Here is a 23,222-nt window from a genome sequence, read left to right on the forward strand (position 1 = left end):
GATGCCTGGACCACTCTGGAGGCAGCCTACAGTACCACCCTGACCAGGTCGCTGAATTTATTGTGGTGTGCTGCATGTTACATAAACTAACTATAAGGAGAGGACAACATTTGCCAGATGGGGCTGCAGGTCCAGCTCAAGAAGGATTGGAGGCGGAAGAGGTAGATAATGAGGAACAGGAGGAAGAGGCCGATGAGCACCTCGAGGACAATCAGCCTGGCGATGAACCCATGCCCTCACGCCCACCTGCAAGACCGGAAAAGCCCTGTGGGAGTTACACGGCTGCAAAACTGTTGAGTGAGCAGCTCATAAATGAACGCTTTGCATGAACTTACATTGTGGATAGTTACAGTTACGGTTATCACAAAACAACAGTTGCATTGAGTTACGTTATATCCTTGCCCGGTCTGGCCGGCCATTGTTTACATTAATATGTTATTACATTATTATAAAAAAATGCACAATTGTAAATTACAATAAAAAATTTTAATTAACAAAATTTATATTATAACAACCCACCAAACAATCCACCCACCCTCCCCAAACCACACCCCAATCGTAAAAGAGTAACAGCAGCAACAAACATTAACAATATCAATAACAATAAAAATAAGCAGAAGAGGTCATCACCGGTGGCCACGTTTCCCTCCAGATTCTCTGCCATCCCGTACTTCAACCTCACTCGTCCAATTTGGTCCCCGGTTGGCACCGAGATGTCCTGGGTGTGCAACTGCCAATGGCAAGACTTCCTGCCGTGGTGGGGGAGCTGGTGATGCGATCGCCTGTTGGGGGGCGGTGTACGAGGGGAAGGAGAAACAGGTGATCGCCTTCCGGGTCAGAAGGAATTGCTTCCTCCTGACCCACTTGCGTGCTGGCGTTCGGTCTGCGGTATCACAACACGTTCGGATGCAGCGCCACATTCCGCCAACAGCGGATGCCGCAAAGCATTGGTGGCGGCGGTCTGCTCACGCATCTCCTCGAGCATCTGCTGTAACACCCGGGAGTAGGCCTCCGTGAAGGCCACAAACGCCTGGAGATGGTCACGACTTATCGCAACGGTCTCCTTGCACAGTTGAGCCAAGCCATCCATGCGATCGGCCAGGGTAGGTGTGTGCACTACTCGCTGACACGATCTCCGTGGGGTCTGCGAGGTCACTAATGCTCGCCTTGGCATCAACAGCTGCACGCCGCTTGGTCCCACTGCTTCTTCTGTCGAAGTTTCCGACGTAATGGCCGCAGGTCCCACAGGTGAATCAAGCAGAGGCAGGGGGATGCTAGGGGCATCCTCCTCCGTTTCCACCAGATCCTTCTCCTCAGGCTTGGTTGTCTCTTCATCCTCTTCCTCCTCCCCACCCGTGGGGAGCACCAGCTGCAACGGTGCAGGGTCAGGTCTTGCCTCGCTGTGCATTGGTGTTGTGGGACCTGCAAAACACAATTGAGCTTTTTGAGCTTATTAGAACAGAAGGGTACACATTCTTGCGCTGCGCTGGCATTTGAAGGAGGAGCACTACTACAATAAATGAGACCAAGAGACGTCACATAATGCATCATATGGCAGTACATATGGTCATACATCTATGTGGAATTGAGTAACACAGAGTTGTGGAGGCAGGATCAGTCGGAGATAGACAGATTGATTAAGAGGAGCGTACATTCGTATATTGTAATGGAATGACGTTATATTACTTTAACACTGCTGGACACATTACTCACGTGACACATCAGAGGACTCAGCAGCACCATGGGAGGTGGCCGCTCAACTGTGGCTCCGAACCAGAGCCACCGCACGCTCCTCGATTCCACTTAGCGACTGAATGGCAGCAGGGCCCCCTTCCGTGCACATCTGCTGTGCCCTGTTGTTTGATATCTTCCTCTGCAAAAGTTGCAAAGTGCATGGCATAAGCTCTATAGGTATAGGTACTATCATGGAGACAACTTTTTCACAGTTCTTAGTTCACTTTGTCATATTCACTGTTCAACCTTCGCCATCTCCAGGCCAGGTCCAAGACCACCCCAACCTCTGTCGTCGAGCTACAGTACACGGATGACGCCTGCGTCTGCACACACACAGAGGCTGAACTCCAGGACATAGTTTACTGAGGCGTACGAAAGTATGGGCTTTATGCTAAACATCAGTAAGACAAAGGTTCGTCACCAGCCTGTCCTCACCGCACAGTACTGCCCTCTCTCCCCCAAGTCACAGGTGAGCCTTCGTTTTCGAAAGCTTCAACAACCATGACCATCTCAGCATCATGCTCAGCTGCCCCCTCAGTGGTGGCTAGTGATAGTCTGCTGAGTGCATCGGCACAGTTTTCAGTGCCCGGTCTGTGCCGAATTGTTTAGTCATAGGCGGCTAACGTAGGTGTCTACCTTTGAATGCGGGCCGATGCATTCACATTTATGGCCTTGTTGTCGGGTTTGTGATCTGTCTCCAGCTCAAATTTCATGCCAAACAGGTACTGGTGCATTTTATTTTACTGCATATACACATGCTAGCGCTTCTTTTTCTACCATCCCGTAGCCCCTTTTGTGCCCGGGACAGACTGCTGGAGGCATAGGCAACCGGCTGTAACTGACCATTGGCATTCACATGCTGCAACACACCCAACCCCATAGGACGACGCATCACACGTTAATGTTATATGACCCGTGCAAGAAACTAGTTTTAACAGTTTGTTGGAGCATAACAAATTGCGTGCTCGATCAAAAGCCCTTTCCTGGCCCCCCAGACGCAATCGCGACCTTTGCGTAGGAGCATGTGTAGTGGCTCTAACAGCGTGCTCAATTTGGGAAGAAAGTTGCCAAAATAGTTCAGGAGCCCCAGGAACGAACGCAGCTCCGTCGTGTTACGGGGTCTGGGTGCACTCTGCATCGCTTCAGTTTTGGACGCAGTAGGTCTGATCCCGTCTGCTGCTACCCTCCTCTCCAGGAATTCTACCTCTGGAGCTAAGACGCACTTTGCCTTTTTCAGTCGCAGCCCTAACCGGTCCAGTCTGCGTAGCACCTCCTCCAGGTTGTGGAGGTGTTCTTCAGTATCACGACCCATGATGAGGATGTCGTCTTGAAAAGCCACCGACCTTGGAATCGACTTCAAGAGGCTTTCCATATTTCACTAAAAGATCGCGGCGGCCGAACGGACATCTGTTGTACTCAAACAACCCCTTGTGTGTCGTGATGGTGGTCAGCTTCTTCGACTCATTCGCCAGCTCCTGGGTCATGTAAGCTGAGGTCAGGTCCAATTTTGAAAAAAGTTTGCCACCGGATAGCGTCGCAAAGAGATCCTCCGCTCTCGGTAGCGGGTACCTGTCTTGGAGTGACACCCAATTGATGGTGGCCTTGTAATCGCCACATATCCTGACCGGCACATCCGCCTTGAGCACCGGCACGATCGGGCTCGCCCAGTCACTGAATTCGGCTGGCGAGATGATGCCTTCCCTCAGCAGGCATTCTATCTTTTCCCGCATCACGTACGGCACCTCTCTGGCCTTGTGGTGTACTGGCCTGGTGTCTGGGTTTATGTGAATCACTACCTTAGTCCCCATGAAAGTGCTGATGCCAGGTTGAAATAATGAGTCAAATTTGTCCAGACCCTGTAAGCATGATACTTGCTCCACAGAAGAAATTGCATTGACATCACCCCTATTTCCAGTTCATGACAGCAAGCCAACTCCTCCTCAGTAGTGCGGGACCGTCCCCTGGGACAATCCAGAGTGGCAACCTGTTCTCTGAATCTTTGTGGGTCACGACTACCATGGCGCTGCCTAGCACCGGAATGATCTCCTTTGTATATGTCCGTAGCAGTGCATCAATCGACAATAATTTTGGCCTCCTGGCCTTGGACACCCACAACCTTTCGAACAGTTTGATACTCATCAGGGATGGGCTGGCCTCCGTGTCCAGCTCCACTAGTACTGGGATGCCATTGAGGAGCACTTTCATCATTATCGGTGACGTCCTGGTATATGAACTGTATATGTGCTCCACATGAACTTGCTGAACTTCAGCTTCCAGCGATTTCCCCCATTATTCATTTGGCCTCGTAGGGCTTACATCAACCTGGCTGCAGGCTTTCTGCACATACGCACCAAGTGACCGCTGACGTTGCAGTTTCTGCAGGTATATTGCTGAAAGCTCTGGCTGGGTGTTTGCCTCCACACCTCCAGCATGAGCTAGAGGCCACCTTGTCGAAAAAAAAGGTCCATTACCAATCGATCGTCTGACTGTCTCCATCTGTCCTTAAGCACACCATTAACAGGTGTTGATGGCCCCATTACTGGCCGCATTGTCCATTGCGATGGCATGAATCGCCATTCAGCTAGCCATTGTCTCTGTTGAATTCCCCTTTTGGGTTCAACTGCATGCTGGGGCATGCCCGATTGCCCTTGTCTGCCGAGAGAACTGTGTGCCGCGTTAACAATGTTGACTCCCTGGTCGTTTGCCGCATTTGAGCCAAGATTGTTGCCATAAATCATTCTGGTCTCTTCCTCCCCTGAGATAATTGTCTGGGCCATCATAGCCGCTGCTTCCAAGGTCAAGTCTTTGGTCTCAATCAGTTTCCTGAAAACCCCAGTGTGCCCGATGCCCTCAATAAAAAAGTCTCGCAGCATCTCCGCTCTGCATGCATCTGGGAACTTACATAGGCTCGCCAGTCGCCAGAGATCTGCCACGAAGTCTGGAACGCTTTGCTCTTCTCGCCGCCGGTGCGTGTAAAACCGGTGTCTCGCCATGTGCATGCTGCTCGCCGGTTTAAGGTGTTCCCCGATCAACTTACTGAGCTCTTCAAACGTCTTGTCCGCCGACTTTTCTGGCGCTAGAAGGTCCTTCATCAGGGAGAACGTTCTGGATCCACAAACCGTCAGGAGATGAGCCCTGCATTTGTCGGCCGAATCCTGTCCCAACCATTCCTTAGTGAGCGCCCATCTCTGGATGCAGGCCGATGCATTCGTATTTATCCCCTTATTTTCAGAAGAGAGGGATATAAGCGGCTTATGGTCGGTTTCCAATTCAAATTTGAGCCTGAACAGATATTGATGCATTTTCTTTAGCCCTCTCGGCCTTAGACAGACTTCTGGATGCATAAGCAACCGGTTGCAATTTCCCAAATTCATTAGCTTGTTGCAATACACACTCGACCCCATAGGACGACACATCACACGCTAGTACCAAAAGTTTACATGGATCGCACAACACAAGCAATTTGTTTGAACATAACAGCTTCCTAACTTTCTCAAAGGCATTTTCTTGGCTTTCACCCCATACCCATTCATCTCCTTTACGCAGTAAAGAGTGCAGAGGTTGTAACAATGTGCTAAGACCCGGTAAGAAGTTACCAAAGTAGTTCAGGAGTCCTAGAAACGACCGCAACTCCGTCAAGTTCTGTGGTCTTGGTGCGTTTTTAATTGCCTCCGTCTTCGAATCGGTGGACTTGATGCTGTCCGCCACGATTCTTCTCCCCAGGAACTCCACTTCAGGTGCCAGGAAAACGCACTTCGAGCATTTTAGCCTGAGTTCCACATGATTAAGCTGACTAAGAACCTCCTCCAAGTTCTGCAGGTGCTCGACAGTATCCCGACCTGTAACCAAGATGTCGTCCTGGAAGACCACGGTGCGTGGGACCGACTTCAGTAAGCTTTCCATGTTCCACTGGAATATCGCCACGGCCGATCGAATCCCAAACAGGCATCTGTTGTAAACAAAAAGACCTTTGTGCATGTTGATGCAGGCGAGGCCTTTCGAAGATTCTTGCGTTCCTGTTCCTGCGTCATTAGGCCGAGGTCATTTTCCCTCCCGCCAGCGTCGCAAATAGGTCGTCTGCCTTTGGTAGCGGGTATTGATTCTGCAGTGAGAAATGATTGATAGTTACTTTGTAATCACCACAGATTCTGATAGTGCCGTCTCCCTTCAGGACTAGAACAATCGGACTGGCCCACTCATTGAATTCGATCGGCGAAATGATGCCCTTTCGTTGCAGCCTGTCCAGCTCGAGCTCCACCCTCTCTCACATCATGTAAGGTACCGCTCTCGCCTTGTGATGGATGGGCCGCGCCCCTGAAATCAAATGGATCTGCACTTTTACTCCTTGGAACTTCCCAATGCCTGGTTCGAACAGCGCGGGTTTGGGTATATGAGGTGTTGTCGACGGACGAAAGCGCTCGGACGTCGTCCCAGTTTCAGCGTATCTTTCCCAACCAACTCCTGCCAAACAGCATGGGGCCATCACCCTGTACAACTCACAGAGTGGTAAATCGTGCACCGCTCCATCGTAGGAGACCTTTACGGTAGCACTGCCAATTATGGGAATCAATTCCTTTGTGTACGTTCTAAGTTTGGTACGAATGGGAGTCAGGACTGGCCTTGAAGCCTTGTTGCACCACAACTTATTGAAAGTCTTTTTACTTATTATGGACTGGCTTGCACCCGAGTGCAGCTTCATGGACACCGGGAGTCCATTTAATTCAACCTTCAGCATTATCGGGGGACACGTTGTGGTAAATGTGTGCACCCCATATACCTCTGCCTCCTCGGTCTGAGGCTCTGGTTTGTCATGATCCACCGTGATTCTGTCTTCCTCTGCAACATGGTGGTTTGCAGAATTAGCAGGGTTTTCAGCTCGCCTGCACATACGTTGGAGGTGTCCCATTGTATCCTTTGAAGCAGCATGAATAGAATTGATGATCACCCCCGCAGCGCCAACAAGGTGTTAATTGCCTTGTATTCCCCACCCTTGATGGCGGACTCAGTCATCTGCGGACATGCAGCTACAGGCATGCAAGTCCTGCTATGTGCATTTCGATCAAAAACAACGTTACTTTGTTCACAGTACCTGCAGCAGCACTAGTGCTCTGGGAAATTTGTTTGGTATTGTCACTGGTGGAGATAAACGCCTGGGCTATCGCTATGGCTTTACTCAAGGTTGGGGTCTCCACAGTAAAAAGTTTGTGAAGTATTACTTCATGGCCAATGCCAAGAACAAAGAAGCCCCTGAGCATATGCTCTAAGTGTCCTTCAAATTCGCAATGTCCTGCAAGGAGCCTTAGCTCGGCAATGTAGCTCGCCACTTCCTGGCCTTCAGACCTCTTGTACGTATAGAACCGACACCTCGCCATCAGAACACTTTCCTTTGGGTTTAGGTGCTCCCGGACCAGTGTGCACAACTCATCGTACTACTTGTCTGTGGGTTTTGTTGGAGCGAGCAGGTTTTTCATGAGGCCATACGTTGGTGCCCCGCAAACGGTGAGGAGGATCGCCCTTTGTTTTGCAGCGTTCCCTTCTCCTTCCAGCTCGTTGGCAACGAAGTATTGGTCAAGTCGCTCCACAAAGACTTCGCAATCATCTCCCTCTGAAAATTTCTCCAGGATGCCCACAGTTCTTTGCAGTGTTGCGTTGAGGTTCGTCATCTGTATCTCGTCGTCAGTTGTTATGTCTTGAATAGAGTCAGACTAGATACTGCAAGCTCAAAGTAAGTGTGACCGTAATCCTTTATTACAGATCTCAGAGTGTCTCTCCAGCCTGTGAGGCCTCCTTATATACAGGTGCTCCCAAGGGATTGTGGGATCCCTTGAGACTCCAGGGGATAAGCTCTCTGGTGGTTAGACATGGTAATTACAGGTTTACATACATAATAGCTTATGCATCCAGGAGTTTGTCCAAGGCCGAAAGGGCCTACAGCATGATTGAAAAAGAGGTGTGCGTCTACGGGGTGAAAAAAATGCACTAGTATTTACTTGGCCTCAAGTTTGAGCTTGAAACTGACCACAAGCCGCTCATATCGCTGTTCTCTGAGAGCAAGGGGATTACTACCAATGCCTCTGCCCGCATCCAAAGATGGGCACTCACGCTATAGTCCGCCACAGACCGGGCACAGAGAAGTGCGCAGATGCTCTCAGTCAGCTGCCATTGCCCACCACCGGGGTGGAAGTGGCATAGCCAGCGGACTTGCTCATGGTCATGGAGGCATTCGAGAACGAGGCCTGCCAGATAAGGACCTGGACCAGCCAGGATCCTTTACTGTCTTTGGTAAAAAGCTGTGCCCTCCATGGGAGCTGGTGCGGTGTCAGTGGAGATTCAGGAGGCGATTAAGCCATTTCAGACGCAAAGACGAGTTGTCCCTGCAGGCAGACTGTCTATTGTGGGGTAATCACGTGGTCTTGCCCAAGAAAGGCAGAGATACATTTATAGGTGAACTGCACAGCACCCATTCAGGCATCGTAATGATGAAAGCCATAGCCAGGTCCCATGTGTGGTGGCCTGGCATCGACTCAGATTTAGAGTCATGCGTGCGCCAGTGCAACACTTGCTCTCAGCTGAGCAATGCATCCACAGAGGCACCGCTAAGTTTGTGGTCGTGGCCCTCTAAACCGTGGTCGAGGATCCACGTAGACTATGCGGGCCCATTTCTAGGCAAAATGTTTTTGGTTGTCGTGGACGCTTACTCAAAATGGATTGAATGTGCAACAATGTCAGTAAGCACGTCCACAGCCACTATTGAAAGCCTACGGACCATGTTTGCCATGCATGGCTTGCATGATGTCCTAGTCAGCGACAATGGGCTATGCTTCACCAGTGCTGAATTCAAGGAATTCAGGACCTGCAACGGGATCAAACACGTCACATCTGCTCCGTTCAAGCCCGCATCCAATGGCCAGACAGAACGGGCAGTTCAGACCATCAAGCAAAGCTTGAAACGTGTGTCGGAAGGCTCCCTGCAGACCAGGCTGTCCCGAGTGCTGCTCAGCTACTGCACCAGACCCCACTCACTCACCGGAGTTCCCCCAGCCAAGCTGCTCAGGAAAAGGGCGCTCAAAGCAAAACACTCTCTTCTCCACCCTGATCTCCATGATGACGTAGAGGGCAAGCAGCATCAACAAAGTGTGTACCATGAGCGCAAATTTGTCATGGGATATTGGGATCAATGAGCCCGTGTTTGTGCTCAATTATGGACATGGTCCCAAATGGCTCGCTGGGACGGATGGACGGACGGGCGCACACACGGCAACTGACATCATGGTTGACCACGATACTGAACTCATCATCCCCAGCAGCCCGGCAAGGCCGGCTGCCCAACAGCCCAGTGAAGAACTGATCAACCCATCCGCACCCGCATTTGTACTGAACCGATCGACAAGAGAGCGTAAAGCCCCAGATCGTCTCACCTTGTAAATACGTGTACTGTTGACTTTACGGGAGAGTGATGTAATGTATTTAACTCTTTGTAACCTGCATGACACCTGACCACCAGAGGGCCCACCTGTTGGAGTTCCAAGAGATCCCAGCATCTCTTGGGAGCACAGTATATAAGCAGGCCACCCACGAGGTGCCTGCACTTTGGAGTCTTATTAAAAGGAGTTAAGGTCACACTTGCTCATTGTACACAGTACTCAGTTTCATCCTTTATTATGAGCGTACCAAAAACTGCACACAATATTGAAGGTGTGGCCTTACCAAGATCTCCCTGCTCCTATACTCGAATCCTCTCGCTATGAAGGCCAACATGCCATTTGCCTTCTTCACCGCCTGCTGCACCTGTATGCCAACCTTCAATGACTGATGTACCATGGCACCCAGGTCTCGTTGCACCTCCCCCTTTACCAATCTGTCACCATTCAGATAATAATCAGCCCTCCTGTTTTTATCACCAAAGTGGATAACCTCACATTTATCCACATTACACTGCATCTGCCATGTATTTGCCACTCACCGAACCTGTCCAAGTCACCCTGCAGCCTCTTAGCATCCTCCTCACAGCTCATACTGCCACCCAGCTTAATGTCATCTGCAAACTTGGAGATATTATATTCAATTCCTTCATCTAAATCATTAATGTATATTGTAAATAGCTGGGGTCCCAGCACTGAACCTTGCGGTACCCCACTCGTCACTGCCTGCCATTCTGAAAAGAACCCATTTATTCCGACTCTCTGCTTCTTGTCTGCCAACCAGTTCTCTATCCACGTCAGTACATTACACCCAATACTATGTGCTTTAATTTTGCACACTAATTTCTGAGGTGGGACCTTGTTAAAAGCCTTTTGAAAGTCTAAATACACATCCACTGGCTCCTCCTTGTCCACTCGACTAGTTACATCCTCAAAAAAATTCTAGAAGATTTGTCAAGCATGATTTCCCTTTCATAAATCCATGCTGATTTGGACCGATCCTGTCACTGCTTTCCAAATGCGCTGCTATTACATCTTTAATAATTGATTCAAACATTTTCCCCTCTACCGATGTCAGGCTGACCGGTCTATAATTCCGTGTTTTCTCTCTCCCTCCTTTTTTAAAAAGTGAGGTTACATTACCTACCCTCCAGTCCATAGGAACTGATCCAGTCTATAGAATGATGGAAAATGACCACTAATGCATCCACTATTTCGAGGGCCACTGCCTTAAGTACTCTGGGATGCAGACTATCAGGCCCTGGGGATATATCGGCCTTCAATCTCATCAATTTCCCAAACATAATTTGCTGACTAATAAGGATTTCCTTTAGTTCCTCCTTCTCGCTAGACCCTCGTTCCTCTAGTATTTCCAGAAGGTTATTTGTGTCTTCCTTAGTGAAGACAGAACCAAAGTATTTGTTCAATTGATCTGCCATTTCTTTGTTCCCCATGATGACTTCAGCTGATTCTGCCTGCAAAGGACCTACATTTGTTTTCACTAATCTTTTTCTCTTCACGTATCTGTAGAAGCTTTTGCAGTCAGTTTTTATGTTCCCTGCAAGCTTACTCTCATATTCTATTTTCCCCCTCCTAATTAAACCCTTTGTCCTCCTCTGCTGAATTCTAAATTTCTCCCAGTTTCCCCTTGGACAGCAGGAGCATTTGCCAATATTTCCTGCCTAACCCGTCAATTAGCAGGTAATCCCAGAGCGACACTGAGGTCAGATAGGTCTTCTCCTATGCCAGATGCGCAGCGTCCCCAGTGGGATTACTGTGTAACCCGGCCGTGAGCGGATGCCAGCTGGCTGGTCTTCTGAATTATACCGCGAACCACAAGCCCCACAAACGGACCTAAGGAGTTACTGTGGATAGATTATAATTGACTCAGACAAAACAAAACGGTTCAGGTTGGTAAAAGATTGATTCTTTTTAATACACTCACAAAACGACAACCCCTACTGACCTCAAGGGGTGCCAGAGCAGGGGTGCACACGTCATAGTGTGTCCCTAGCACTTGAACGCGTTCGATCGGCCAGAGTGCCAGTTTGAATCAAAGTGCAGAGCCGATTAATTGCACTATGGAGGTGCTGGCCCAGAGCCACGTTCCTCCTCAGGTACAATATGCGGGCAATGGCAACGGTACTACGTCCCCCCCGGTTACCATGCCTCCCCCCTGTCCTAACTCACACCAAGTCCCGTTCACTCATCACCCCCTGATCGCTGACTCACCTTGGCTCCCAGTCCTGCAAGGCCTCGAATTTAGAGTCAACATCCTGCTGTTCAACTCCCTCCCTATCTCCGTAACCTTCTCCAGCCCCTACAACTCTCATCCACCTGTTCAAATCCCTCCATGGCCCCTCGCCCCCCACCCCTACAATTCTCATCCTCCTGTTCAAATCCCTCCATGGCCCAGTGAAGCACCTTCAGACGTTTTACTGTGTTAAAGGTGCTATATAAATGCAAGTTGTTGTTGTAACCCATGAATTTCCTCGCGTCACACAGCAGACAGTAATTCCAAGACTTTTATTTGGACACATTACTCAGCATAGCAACTGACAGAAGGAACCTGCATATTCAAAACACATGCAAATTAATCCAATCCGCACCAGGGAGAATTTGTGCATATTCAAAATATATGCAAATTAAACCATGGTTGGACCCGGGTAATGAGATTCAATGCATATTGTACTGCCCACCTGAGAGAATCTGCGTATGTTGAAATGATATGCAAATTGAGATATACAGCACCGGGACTAATTTACATTTTATGCAAATTAGACACCACCGAGGGAGGGGTCCTGGATATTAATATATGCAAATTATTGCACGCGGCACCCAGGATAATCAGCATATGCAAATTATTGAGCGCAATACTGGGGGCGAATCTGCATATTCAAACGTTATTCAAAACAGCCCGCACTGCACAGCATTATGTACAATCTGCATCTTTATATACATACAGATGGCTTTACACGTCGAAGGAGAGTTGTGATGTATGCCTTGTGACCCAATGTGATCTCCCCTCGGGGGGGGGCGGGGAAAAGAGCTATCGAAGATCCACCGCTAATCGGGAAGAGGAGGAAGAAGTGGAGGAGGAAGAAGAGGAAGACACACCCACGCATCTCAGCCTTCCCCCAGACTCTACGCAGACCACTGCACGAGAGGCTGATACACGCAGGGAGCATAGAACGTCAGCCTGGATCACAGGGTGGGTCTCTTGGGCTTCCGGGAGTGGGGGAATTCCACGGAGTCTGGGAGGGGAATCCGGGGTCCAGGGTGTGTGGGGGAAAATTGTCTAGCGAGTTCAGGGAGGGGGGGGGGGGAAAATGGTCACAGTGACAGAACGAGAGTGCGTGCGAACGTGAGAGGGGGAGGGCGTGAGAGAGTCCTCCTGTCCCTGCCGGTGTCATAGCGATGAGAGACTCTGTGCACGGAGGGGGGGGGCGGGGGCTCAACTCTGCTCAGCGTGGGGTAGGAGGGGGTCACAGGTCAGACAAAGCAGCTCCCCACCACGCTTTCCCCCCTTTAACGCTCAGTCCCTTCCCCCGCCTCGAGTCCGTATCCTCCCTCCGTCTCCCTTCCCGGGTGCGGTGGGGGAGACGGAGAATCTCCCGGGAGTCTCTGCCGCAGATAAGCCACTGAGCATCAAGCAGGTGGGTCAGTCGCTCTGGGAGGGGTCGGAGAGCACAGTGTCCGGCAAGAGCCAACTTGGTCATCTGCCACACGCTCCCCAAGTCCGCCCCCCAGCCCCACCCTCTCGTACCGTCGCAGTCCAGGCTCCGAGGTGGGACCCCATTCTCCTCCTCCTCTCTCCCTCTCTCCATCCGTCCGATCTCCTGCCTCACTCAGCGAACGGCCAGCCAGCTCCCGTCCTCCTCCACCTCCTTCTCCACCACCAGCAGCAGCTCGCAAGGCTCCTGGGCGATCTGATCCTTCAGGAACTCCCTGCCAGGGACAACACTTTGCGTTGATACAAAGAAACATAGAAAATAGGAGCAGGAGTCGGCCATTCGAGTCTGCACCACCATTCAACATGATCATGGCTGATCCTCTATCTCAACACCATATTCCCGCTTTCTCCCCAGATCCCTTGATGTCTTTTGTGTCTCGAACTCTATCTATCTACAGGCAGCTCTCGATTATCCGGGTCCCTCGGGGATCAGGCTATTTCGGGTAAACGATTTTGCTGTAAGGGCGAGTGCACGTACTTAGCGAGAATGTTTGGTCCCAAATTTGACGTGGAAAGGTTAAAAACACGGGCAAGGACACGGTGAACCCTACTGTGTTGGAAGCGGATATTTTTTTAACTCTCTGGAGTGGGAACATTCAATAAATAATTAATTGCACTCAGGGCTGCAGTTATTCACTGATGCTTTCGTGCAAACAGCGGATGGTGCAGAAAGTGGCCAGCGCAGGACTGTGTTTGGGGTGGGTTTAATGGTCGTGTGTAAGAGCGCGTTAAAGACCAAAAATGAGTAGTTTGGACAGGAGCTTTGTATTGCTTTCTGTTGCAATTGGGATCAGCTTGTTTTCCGGTGCCGAGATTAGAAAAACAGCAAAATGTCCATCTCGGTGCAGCTGTACACGGGACACTATCACAGTTTTTAAAAGTGCCGTTCTCCGCTAGGTCCGTGTACGGATAATCGAGAGTTGCCTGTACTTCTTAAATATATTCAGTGACTTGGCCTCCACAGCCTTCTGTGTTCAAGAATTCCACAGGTCCACCACCCTCTGAGTGAAGACATTTAACATAACATAAGAAATAGGAACAGGAGTCGGCCATACAGCCCCTCAAGTCTGCTCCGCCATTCAATAAGATCATGGCTCATCCGATCATGGACTCAGATCCACTTCCCTGCCCGCACCCCTTAATCTCTTATTGTTTAAGAAACTGTCTATCTCTGTATTAAATATATTCAATGTCCCAGCTTCTACAGCTCTCTGAGGCAGCAAATTCCACAGATCCACAACCCTCAGGAGAAGAAATTTCTCTTCATCTCAGTTTGAAATGGGAGGCCCCTTATTCTAAGATCATGCCCTCTAGTTCTAGTCTCCCCCATCAGTGGAAACATCCTCTCTGCATCCACCTTGTCAAGCCTCCTCATAATCTTATACGTTTCGATAAGATCACCTCTCATTCTTCTGAATTCCAATGAGTAGAGGCCCAACCTACTCAACCTTTCCTCATAATTCAACCCCCTCATCTCCGGAATCAACCTCGTGAACCTTCTCTGAACTCACAATGGGGTATAGTGTAGTGATTATGTTACTCAGGTCTCCAGTCATCCTGCTCAACCCTTGCCACTGGATAAAAACTAGCTCTGTCAAGCCGTGTGGTGGCTGATGTGCAACGGTCACCACACGTTAAAAAAATCCACACACAGGCATCTTCCACCTCTCAATTGGAGTTCCAGACCTGGAACATCGGGTCCTTCATTGAAACATCTGTGAACTCGTGGAAGAAAGTCATCCTTGTTCGAGGGACCGCCTATGATGATGATGATGATGATGGTTACGTTACTGGACTAGTAATCTACTACCAGGAGTCTACTATCAGCAAGATCCTCTACTTCAACACCATATCCCCACTTTTTCCACATACCCCTTGATGCCTTTTGTGTCTAGAAATCTATCTATCTCCTTCTTAAATATATTCAGTGACGTGGCCTCCACAGACTTCTGTGGTAGAGAGTTCCACAGGTTCACCACCCTGAGTGAAGAAATGTCTCCTCATCTCGGTCCTAAATTTCCTACCCCATATCCTGAGACTGTGTGACCCCTTTGTTCTAGACTTCCCAGCCAGGGGAAACATCCTCCCCGCATCCAGTCTATCCAACCCAGTCAGAATTTTATAAGTTTCAATGAGATCCCCTCTCATTCTTTTAAACTCTCGTGAATACAGGCCTAGTCTCTGCTCATACGACAGACCTGCCATCCCAGGATTCAGTCTGGTGAATCTTCGCTGCACTCCCTCTATGGCAAGTATATTCTTCCTTAGGTAAGGAGACCAAAACTGCACTCAATACTCCAGGTGTGGTCTCACCAAGGCCTTGCTCCTGTACTCAAACCTTCAGCATGCTTAAAGTCAAGGCGTTTCACAGGAGTGATCATCAGACAGAATTTGACACCGAGCCACATAAGGAGATAGCAGGGTAGGTGACCAAAAGCTGGGTCAAAGAGGTAGGTTTTAAGGAGTGTTTTAAAGGAGGAGAGGCGCCGAGAGGGAGTTCCAGAGCTTGGGGCCCCCAGGCAGGTGAAGGCACGGCCACCGATGGTGGAGTGATTATAATCAGGGATGCTCAAGAGGGCAGAATTAGAGGAGCGCAGATATCTCGGAGGGTTGTGGGGGGATGAGAATTGTAGAGCTGGAGGAGTTTACAGAGATTGGGCGGGGGGCATGGAGGGATTTGAACAGGAGGATGAAAATTGCAGGACTTGGAGGTTACAGAGATAGGGAGGAGGCGAGGGGCCACTTTCCAACATTATATTCCATTTGCCAAATCTTTGCCCACTCACTTAGCCTATGTCCTTTTGCAGGTTTTTTTGTGCCCTCCTCACACATTGCTTTTCCTCCCATCTTTGTATCGTCAGAAAACTTAGCTACATTACTCAGTCCCTTCTTCCAAGTCGTTAATATAGACTGTAAATAGTTGGGGTCACAGCACTGGATGGCAGGCGTCCAAGATCCCCAGAGTGTGAGAGGGGGTGTCAGTAGAGACGCAATACTCAGGACTCTGGCTGGGGTGACTGAGCATCAGTCAAAGGCCAGCGAACATCAGCCGCTCCTCACATCCCGCTCGCCTCTCGTAGTCACACTTGCCTGAGGCCCCTATTCATGCCCGAGGTGGAGGAGAGATCTCGTTGAGGTGTACAAAATATTGAGGGGCCTGGATATAGTGGACAGTAAGGGCCTATTTCCATTGGCGGAGGGATCAATTACGAGGGGGCTTTGTTTTAAAGTGGTTTGTGGAAGGTTCAGAGGGGAATTGAGGGGGAGCTTCTGCACGCAGAGGGTTGTGGGGATCTGGAACTTTCTGCCTGGAAGAGTGGTGGATGCAGAAACGATCACCATTTTTAAAAGGTGCTTGGATGGGCACTTAAAGTGCCATAACCTGCAGGGTTATGGACCTAGAGCTGCTAAGTGGGATTAGACCTCTTGTTGGCCGGCGCATATACGATGATAAGTACTGCAGGGAATCGAATGCGGTCAGGGTGATAGAAACATAGAAAATAGGTGCAGGAGTAGGCCATTCGGCCCTTCTAGCCTGCACCGCCATTCAATGAGTTCATGGCTGAACATGCAACTTCAGTACCCCATTCCTGCTTTCTCACCATACCCCTTGATCCCCTTAGTAGTAAGGACTACATCTAACTCTTTTTTGAATATATTTAGTGAATTGGCCTCAACAGCTTTCTGTGGTAGAGAATTCCACAGGTTCACCACTCTCTGGGTGAAGAAGTTCCTCCTCATCTCAGTTCTAAATGGCTTACCCCTTATCCTTAAAGACTGTGACCCCTGGTTCTGGACTTCCCCAACATTGGGAACATTCTTCCTGCATCTAACCTGTCTAAACCCATCAGAATTTTAAACGTTTCTATGAGGACCCCTCTCATTCTTCTGAACTCCAGTGAATACAAGCCCAGTTGATCCAGTCTTTCTTGATAGGTCAGTCCCGCCATCCCGGGAATCAGTCTGGTGAACCTTCGCTGCACTCCCTCAATAGCAAGAATGTCCTTCCTCAGGTTAGGAGACCAAAACTGTACACAATACTCCAGGTGTGGCCTCACCAAGGCCCTGTACAACTGTAGCAACACCTCCCTGCCCCTGTACTCAAATCCCCTCGCTATGAAGGCCAACATGCCATTTGCTTTCTTAACCGCCTGCTGTACCTGCATGCCAACCTTCAATGACTGATGTACCATGACACCCAGGTCTCATTGCACCTCCCCTTTTCCTAATCTGTCACCATTCAGATAATAGTCTGTCTCTCTGTTTTTACCACCAAAGTGGATAACCTCACATTTATCCACATTATACTTCATCTGCCATGCATTTGCCCACTCACCTAACCTATCCAAGTCGCTCTGCAGCCTCATAGCATCCTCCTCGCAGCTCACACTGCCACCCAACTTAGTGTCATCCGCAAATTTGGAGATACTACATTTAATCCCCTCGTCTAAATCATTAATGTACAATGTAAACAGCTGGGGCCCCAGCACAGAACCTTGCGGTACCCCACTAGTCAGTGCCTGCCATTCTGAAAAGTCCCCATTTACTCTTACTCTTTGCTTCCTGTCTGACAACCAGTTCTCAATCCATGTCAGCACACTACCCCCAATCCCATGTGCTTTAACTTTGCACATTAATCTTTTGTGTGGAAACTTGTCGAAAGCCTTCTGAAAGTCCAAATATACCACATCAACTGGTTCTCCCTTGTCCACTCTACTGGAAACATCCTCAAAAAATTCCAGAAGATTTGTCAAGCATGATTTCCCTTTCACAAATCCATGTTGACTTGGACCTATCATGTCACCTCTTTCAAAATGCGCTGCTATGACATCCTTAATAATTGATTCCATCATCTTACCCACTACCGATGTCAGACTGACCGGTCTATAATTCCCTGTTTTCTCTCTCCCTCCTTCTTTTAAAAGTGGGGTTACATTGGCTATCCTCCACTCGATAGGAACTGATCCAGAGTCAATGGAATGTTGGAAAATGACTGTCAATGCTATTTCCAAGGCCACCTCCTTAAGTACTCTAGGATGCAGTCCATCAGGCCTTGGGGATTTATCGGCCTTCAATCCCATTAATTTCCCCAACATAATTTCCCGACTAATAAGGATTTCCCTCAGTTCCTCCTCCTTACTAGACCCTCTGACCCCTCATATCCGGAAGGTTGTTAGTGTCCTCCTTAGTGAATACCGAACCAAAGTACTTGTTCAATTGGTCCGCCATTTCTTTGTTCCCCGTTATGACTTCCCCTGATTCTGACTGCAGGGGACCTACGTTTGTCTTTACTAACCTTTTTCTCTTTACATATCTATAGAAACTTTTGCAATCCGTCTTAATGTTCCCTACAAGCTTCTTTTCCCTGCCCTAATCAAACCCTTTGTCCTCCTCTGCTGAATTCTAAATTTCTCCCAGTCCCCGGGTTCACTGCTATTTCTGGCCAATTTGTATGCCACTTCCTTGGCTTTAATACTATCCCTGATTTTCCTTGATAGCCACGGTTGATCCACCTTCCCTTTTTTTTTTTAACGACAGACAGGAATGTACAATTGTTGTACTTCATCCACGCGGTCTCTAAATGTCTGCCATTGCCCATCCACAGTCAACCCCTTAAGTATCATTCGCCAATCAATCCTAGCTAATTCACGCCTCATACCTTGAATTAACTGTTTCATTCTCCATCCTAATGCAGAATTCCACCATATTATGGTCACTCTTCCCCAAGGGGCCTCGCACAACGGTATTGCTAATTAATCCTCTCTCATTACACAACACCCAGTCTAAGATGGCCTCCCCTCTAGTTGGTTCCTCGACATATTGGTCTAGAAAACCATCCCTTATGCACTCCAGGAAATCCTCCTCCACCGTATTGCTTCCAGTTTGGTTAGCTCAATCTATGTGCATATTAAAGTCACCCATTATAACTGCTGCACCCTTATTGCATGCACCCCTAATTTCCTGTTTGATGCCCTCCCCAACATTACTACTACTGTTTGGAGGTCTGTACACAACTCCCACCAATGTTTTTTGCCCTTTGGTGTTCTGCAGTTCTACCCATATAGATTCCACATCATCCAAGCTAATGTCCATTCTAACTATTGCATTAATCTCTTCTTTAACCAGCAATGCTACCCCACCTCCTTTTCCTTTTATTCTATCCTTCCTGAATGTTGAATACCCCTGGATGTTGAGTTCCCAGCCCTGATCATCCTGGAGCCACGTCTCCGTAATCCCAATCACATCATATTTGTTAACATCTATTTGCACAGTTAATTCATCCACCTTATTACGAATACTCCTTGCATTAAGACACAAAGCCTTCAGGCTTCTTTTTTTAACACCCTTTTTCCTTTTAGAATTTTGCTGTACAGTGGCCCTTTTTGTTTTTTGTCTTGGGTTTCTCTGCCCTCCACTTTTCCTCATCTCCTTTCTGTCTTTTGCTTTTGTCTCCTTTTTGTTTCCCTCTGTCTCCCTGCATTGATTCCCATCCCCCTGCCATATTAGTTTAACTCCTCCCCAACAGCACTAGCAAACACTCCCCCTAGGACATTGGTTCCGGTCCTGCCCAGGTGCAGACCGTCCGCTTTGTACTAGTCCCACCTCCCCCAGAACCTGTTCCAATGCCCCAGGAATTTGAATCCCTCCCTGCTGCACCACTGCTCAAGCCACGTATTCATCTGCGCTATCCTGCGATTCCTACTCTGACTAGCACGTGGCACTGGTAGCAATCCCGAGATTACTACTTTTGAGGTCCTACTTTTTAATTTAGCTCCTAGCTCCTTAAATTCGTTTCCTAGGACCTCATCCCTTTTTTTTAAACCTATGATCTCCTGGACTAGTTTCGATCGCCTGGATGGGTCGGAGAGGAATTTTCCCAGATTTGTTTTCCACAAATTGACGTGGAATTTTATCTAGTTTTTGCATCTCCCAGGAGATCGCATGGCTCCGGTTGGGATGGACTGTAGAATGTTTCAATGTAAGGGGTGTCGCAGTTGTGTGAGGCTGACTGGTTGGGTTGGGCGCTCTTTGCCTTTCCGTCATTGTTCTTAGGTTTAACTTTTAGGGCTGTTGACCAAGGGCCGTGCGGCTCTTCGTCAGTCAGCGTGGACACGATGGGCCGAAATGTCCTCCTGTAAATTTTAATGTTTCCATATCCCACTGACCCCCTCCGCTCAGCCCCTCCTCATTTCCCACTCGCCAACTCCCCTCCCTGCCTCGCCCCTCCCCTCCCCCACTCCCCGCCCGCCCACTCCCCTCGCACCCAACCCTCGGCCCCCACCACCCTCCTCCCCTCGGCCCCTCCTCCCACTCCCGTAGGCCCCTCCCCCCACACCCAACCCTCAGCCCCCACCCTCCTCCTCCCGTCGGCCCCCTCCCTTCCTCATCCCCTCCTTCTCTCCTCGTTTCCGCCCCACCTCCCCTTATCCGCCGCCTCCTCCCACTCATGGGGCCTCCTCCCCACTCCCCTCGCACGCTCTCACTTCCCTCGCACCAGGCCTCCCCTTGCTCCCTCCCACTCACCGGGCCTCCTCCTCGCAGCCGATGGTGACGGGGGCCTTGAGCTTGGAGTCCAGGTTGTAATAGGCCCCGTTGACCTTGCGCATGGCCACCCAGTGCTTGCGGCGGATGGGCAGCGATACAAAGCCCAGGGTCACGTTGGATGGGATGTTCAGAATCAGGCCGTGAACTCGGCCAAGCACCAGATTCGCCAGGTCCCTGCAGAGGGCGGGGCGGGGGGAAGAGCGGGAGAGAGTGAGGCAGGAGGGTCAGTGAGACACAGGGGGGGGGGGGGAACGAGAGATGGGGATAGAGAGAGGAAGAGGGGGAGGGAAGTGAGGGGAGGGGGGGACGCACCCGGGGAGGGGGAACGCTCCCGGGGAGGGGGGGGGAGAGACGACGCTCCCGGGGAGGGAGGGGGGGGGGAGGGACGACGCTCCCGGGGAGGGGGGGGGAGGGACGACGCTCCCGGGGAGGGAGGGGGGGGGGAGGGACGACGCTCCCGGGGAGGGAGGGGGGGGGGAGGACGCTCCCGGGGAGGGGAGGGGGGGGGGGGGGACGACGACGCTCCCGGGGAGGGGGGGGGGGGGAGGGACGACGCTCCTGGGGAGTGGGGGGGGGGGAGGGACGACGCTCCCGGGGAGTGGGGGGGGGGGGACGGACGACGCTCCCGGGGAGTGGGGGGGGGGGGAGGGACGACGCTCCCGGGGAGTGGGGGGGGGGGGGAGGGACGACGCTCCCGGGGAGTGGGGGGGGGGGGGGACGACGACGCTCCCGGGGAGTGGGGGGGGGGGGGAGGGACGACGCTCCCGGGGAGTGGGGGGGGGGGGAGGGACGACGCTCCCGGGGAGTGGGGGGGGGGGGGACGACGACGCTCCCGGGGAGTGGGGGGGGGGGGAGGGACGACGCTCCCGGGGAGTGGGGGGGGGGGGGAGGGACGACGCTCCCGGGGAGTGGGGGGGGGGGGGGAACGCTCCCGGGGAGGGGCGGGGGGGGGGGGGGGGGAACGCTCCCGGGGAGGGGCGGGGGGGGGGGGGGGGGAACGCTCCCGGGGAGGGGCGGGGGGGGGGGGGAACGCTCCCGGGGAGGGCCGGGGGGGGGGGGAACACTCCCGGGGAGGGGCGGGGAACGCTCCCGGGGAGGGGCGGGGGGGGGGGGGGAACGCTCCCGGGGAGGGGCGGGGGGGGGGGGGGGGGAACGCTCCCGGGGAGGGGCGGGGGGGGGGGGGGGAACGCTCCCGGGGAGGGGCGGGGGGGGGGGGGGGGGAACGCTCCCGGGGAGGGCCGGGGGGGGGGGGGGGAACACTCCCGGGGAGGGGCGGGGAACGCTCCCGGGGAGGGGCGGGGGGGGGGGGAACGCTCCCGGGGAGGGGCGGGGGGGGAACGCTCCCGGGGAGGGGCAGGCGGGGGGAACGCTCCCGGGGAGGGGCAGGGGGGGGAACGCTCCCGGGGAGGGGCAGGGGGGGGACGCTCCCGGGGAGGGGCAGGGGGGACGCTCCCGGGGAGGGGGACGTCACTCCCGGGGAGTGGGGGCAGAGGGGCACGGACGCTCCCGGGGAGGGGGGAACGCTCCCAGGGAGGTGGGGGGGGGGACGGACGGACGCTCCCGGGGGGGGGGGGGGAAACACAGCTGTGTCCCGGGGTTTGGGGATGCGGAGCAGACCTACCTGCGTTTGTCCCACCAGATTGCCGCAAAGCCCTGCGTGTCTAAGGCAGCCATGAGTATGTTCACATCGTAATTCCCAGTCCCCAGGAGACTGCGGTGGGGGTTGATCATAGAGTCCGGAGACAACCTGTGGGGGGAGCGTGAGAGTGAGAGAAAAACACAGGGCTTCAAGACTGGGCAAGGGGAGAGAGGTTGCCATGGAGACACCCCCCCCCCCGGTTACCACGGGGACGCGCTTCCCCCCGCCCCCGGTTGCCATGCCCCCCCTGCCGGTTACCATGGACCTACCTCCGGCACAGACTGTCCAGCTCCCGCCGGCCGAACACAGGCCGCTGCAGCAGGTTGTTGAGCGCGTGGACGGCGCACAGCTCCAGCACCTGGGTCTCGTGGTACAGCGGGGGGGCTGAGAGTGAGGGGGGACAGGCGGGTGAGGGCCCGCGTGGAGGGAGGCCGCACTGTGAGAGTCCGGACCCGGGGAGCGGGGGATCGAGCGGCTCGCACATCGGGCCTCAGTGTCCACACACACCCAGAGACAGAGAGCGGGTAAGTTCAAATACAGCCCGCGGCCTTCCGTCCATTACGTCATCACGTTATATTCACATAATTGCATCATTACGTCACATCATTCCTGGGGCCGGGAGTCTGTGTTGCTCACAGCGGATGCTGCCCTTCTCGCTCTCTGCACCGAGACACACACACACAGGGAGGGTTCAAATCCATCCTCACATCGGACGAGCCTGCTCCCGCTCTCCTCACACACTCACTGCCCCCGCCCCGGGGGAGACATTCTCACACAGGGAGGGAGAGGGGACAGCGGGCTCTCTTTCTCCCCCCGTGACCTTTTCCAACAGAAGTCTCCTGCCGGCACTCAACGGCCGCCACTCTCACTGTGTCCATACTGCGCAGCCGCCACTCTCATTCTGCCGGTACTGCGCAGCCGTCCTATCACTCTCTCCATACTGCGCAGGCGCCACTCTCACCCGACTTCATCGTACCCTGTCAGAAGATCCTTCTAACATAGTCTTTATTTTATTGCGTGATTATTTGTTTAGAAGAATGGGAAGTAAATGTGGCCTTGCCACTGTTGTCCACATTGCAAAATTCAAATAATTCTGCCTTTGGATGGCTCCTAAAGGCTGATTAGGCCAGCCTTGTGAAAACTGCAAAAA

At 51.9% G+C, this 23,222-nt stretch overlaps 1 protein-coding gene across 2 annotated transcripts; it reads right to left on the bottom strand.

Annotated features, from left to right (window-relative positions):
* Positions 1-464: 464 nt before the first annotated feature.
* Positions 465-22,953, bottom strand: LOC139273276 (josephin-2-like). Of its 2 annotated transcripts, XR_011595053.1 has the most exons (6): positions 22,342-22,953; positions 22,055-22,180; positions 20,413-20,607; positions 12,922-13,103; positions 1,714-1,873; positions 465-1,422 (listed from the first exon to the last, which is right to left on the bottom strand). XR_011595053.1 is itself a non-coding variant. In XM_070889967.1 (4 exons), the coding sequence occupies exons 1-4, from the start codon at positions 22,554-22,556 to the stop codon at positions 13,004-13,006; spliced, it is 636 nt and encodes a 211-aa protein (XP_070746068.1). In that variant the 5' UTR covers positions 22,557-22,953; the 3' UTR covers positions 11,667-13,003. The 2 variants fall into 2 exon arrangements, 1 of the variants encoding a protein (XP_070746068.1); XM_070889967.1 differs by lacking the exons at positions 465-1,422; positions 1,714-1,873 and having other exon boundaries at positions 11,667-13,103.
* Positions 22,954-23,222: the final 269 nt, after the last annotated feature.

Source organism: Pristiophorus japonicus, chromosome 9 (assembly GCF_044704955.1).
Source record: "Pristiophorus japonicus isolate sPriJap1 chromosome 9, sPriJap1.hap1, whole genome shotgun sequence".
In the NCBI taxonomy this organism is placed as follows: Eukaryota; Metazoa; Chordata; class Chondrichthyes; family Pristiophoridae; genus Pristiophorus; species Pristiophorus japonicus.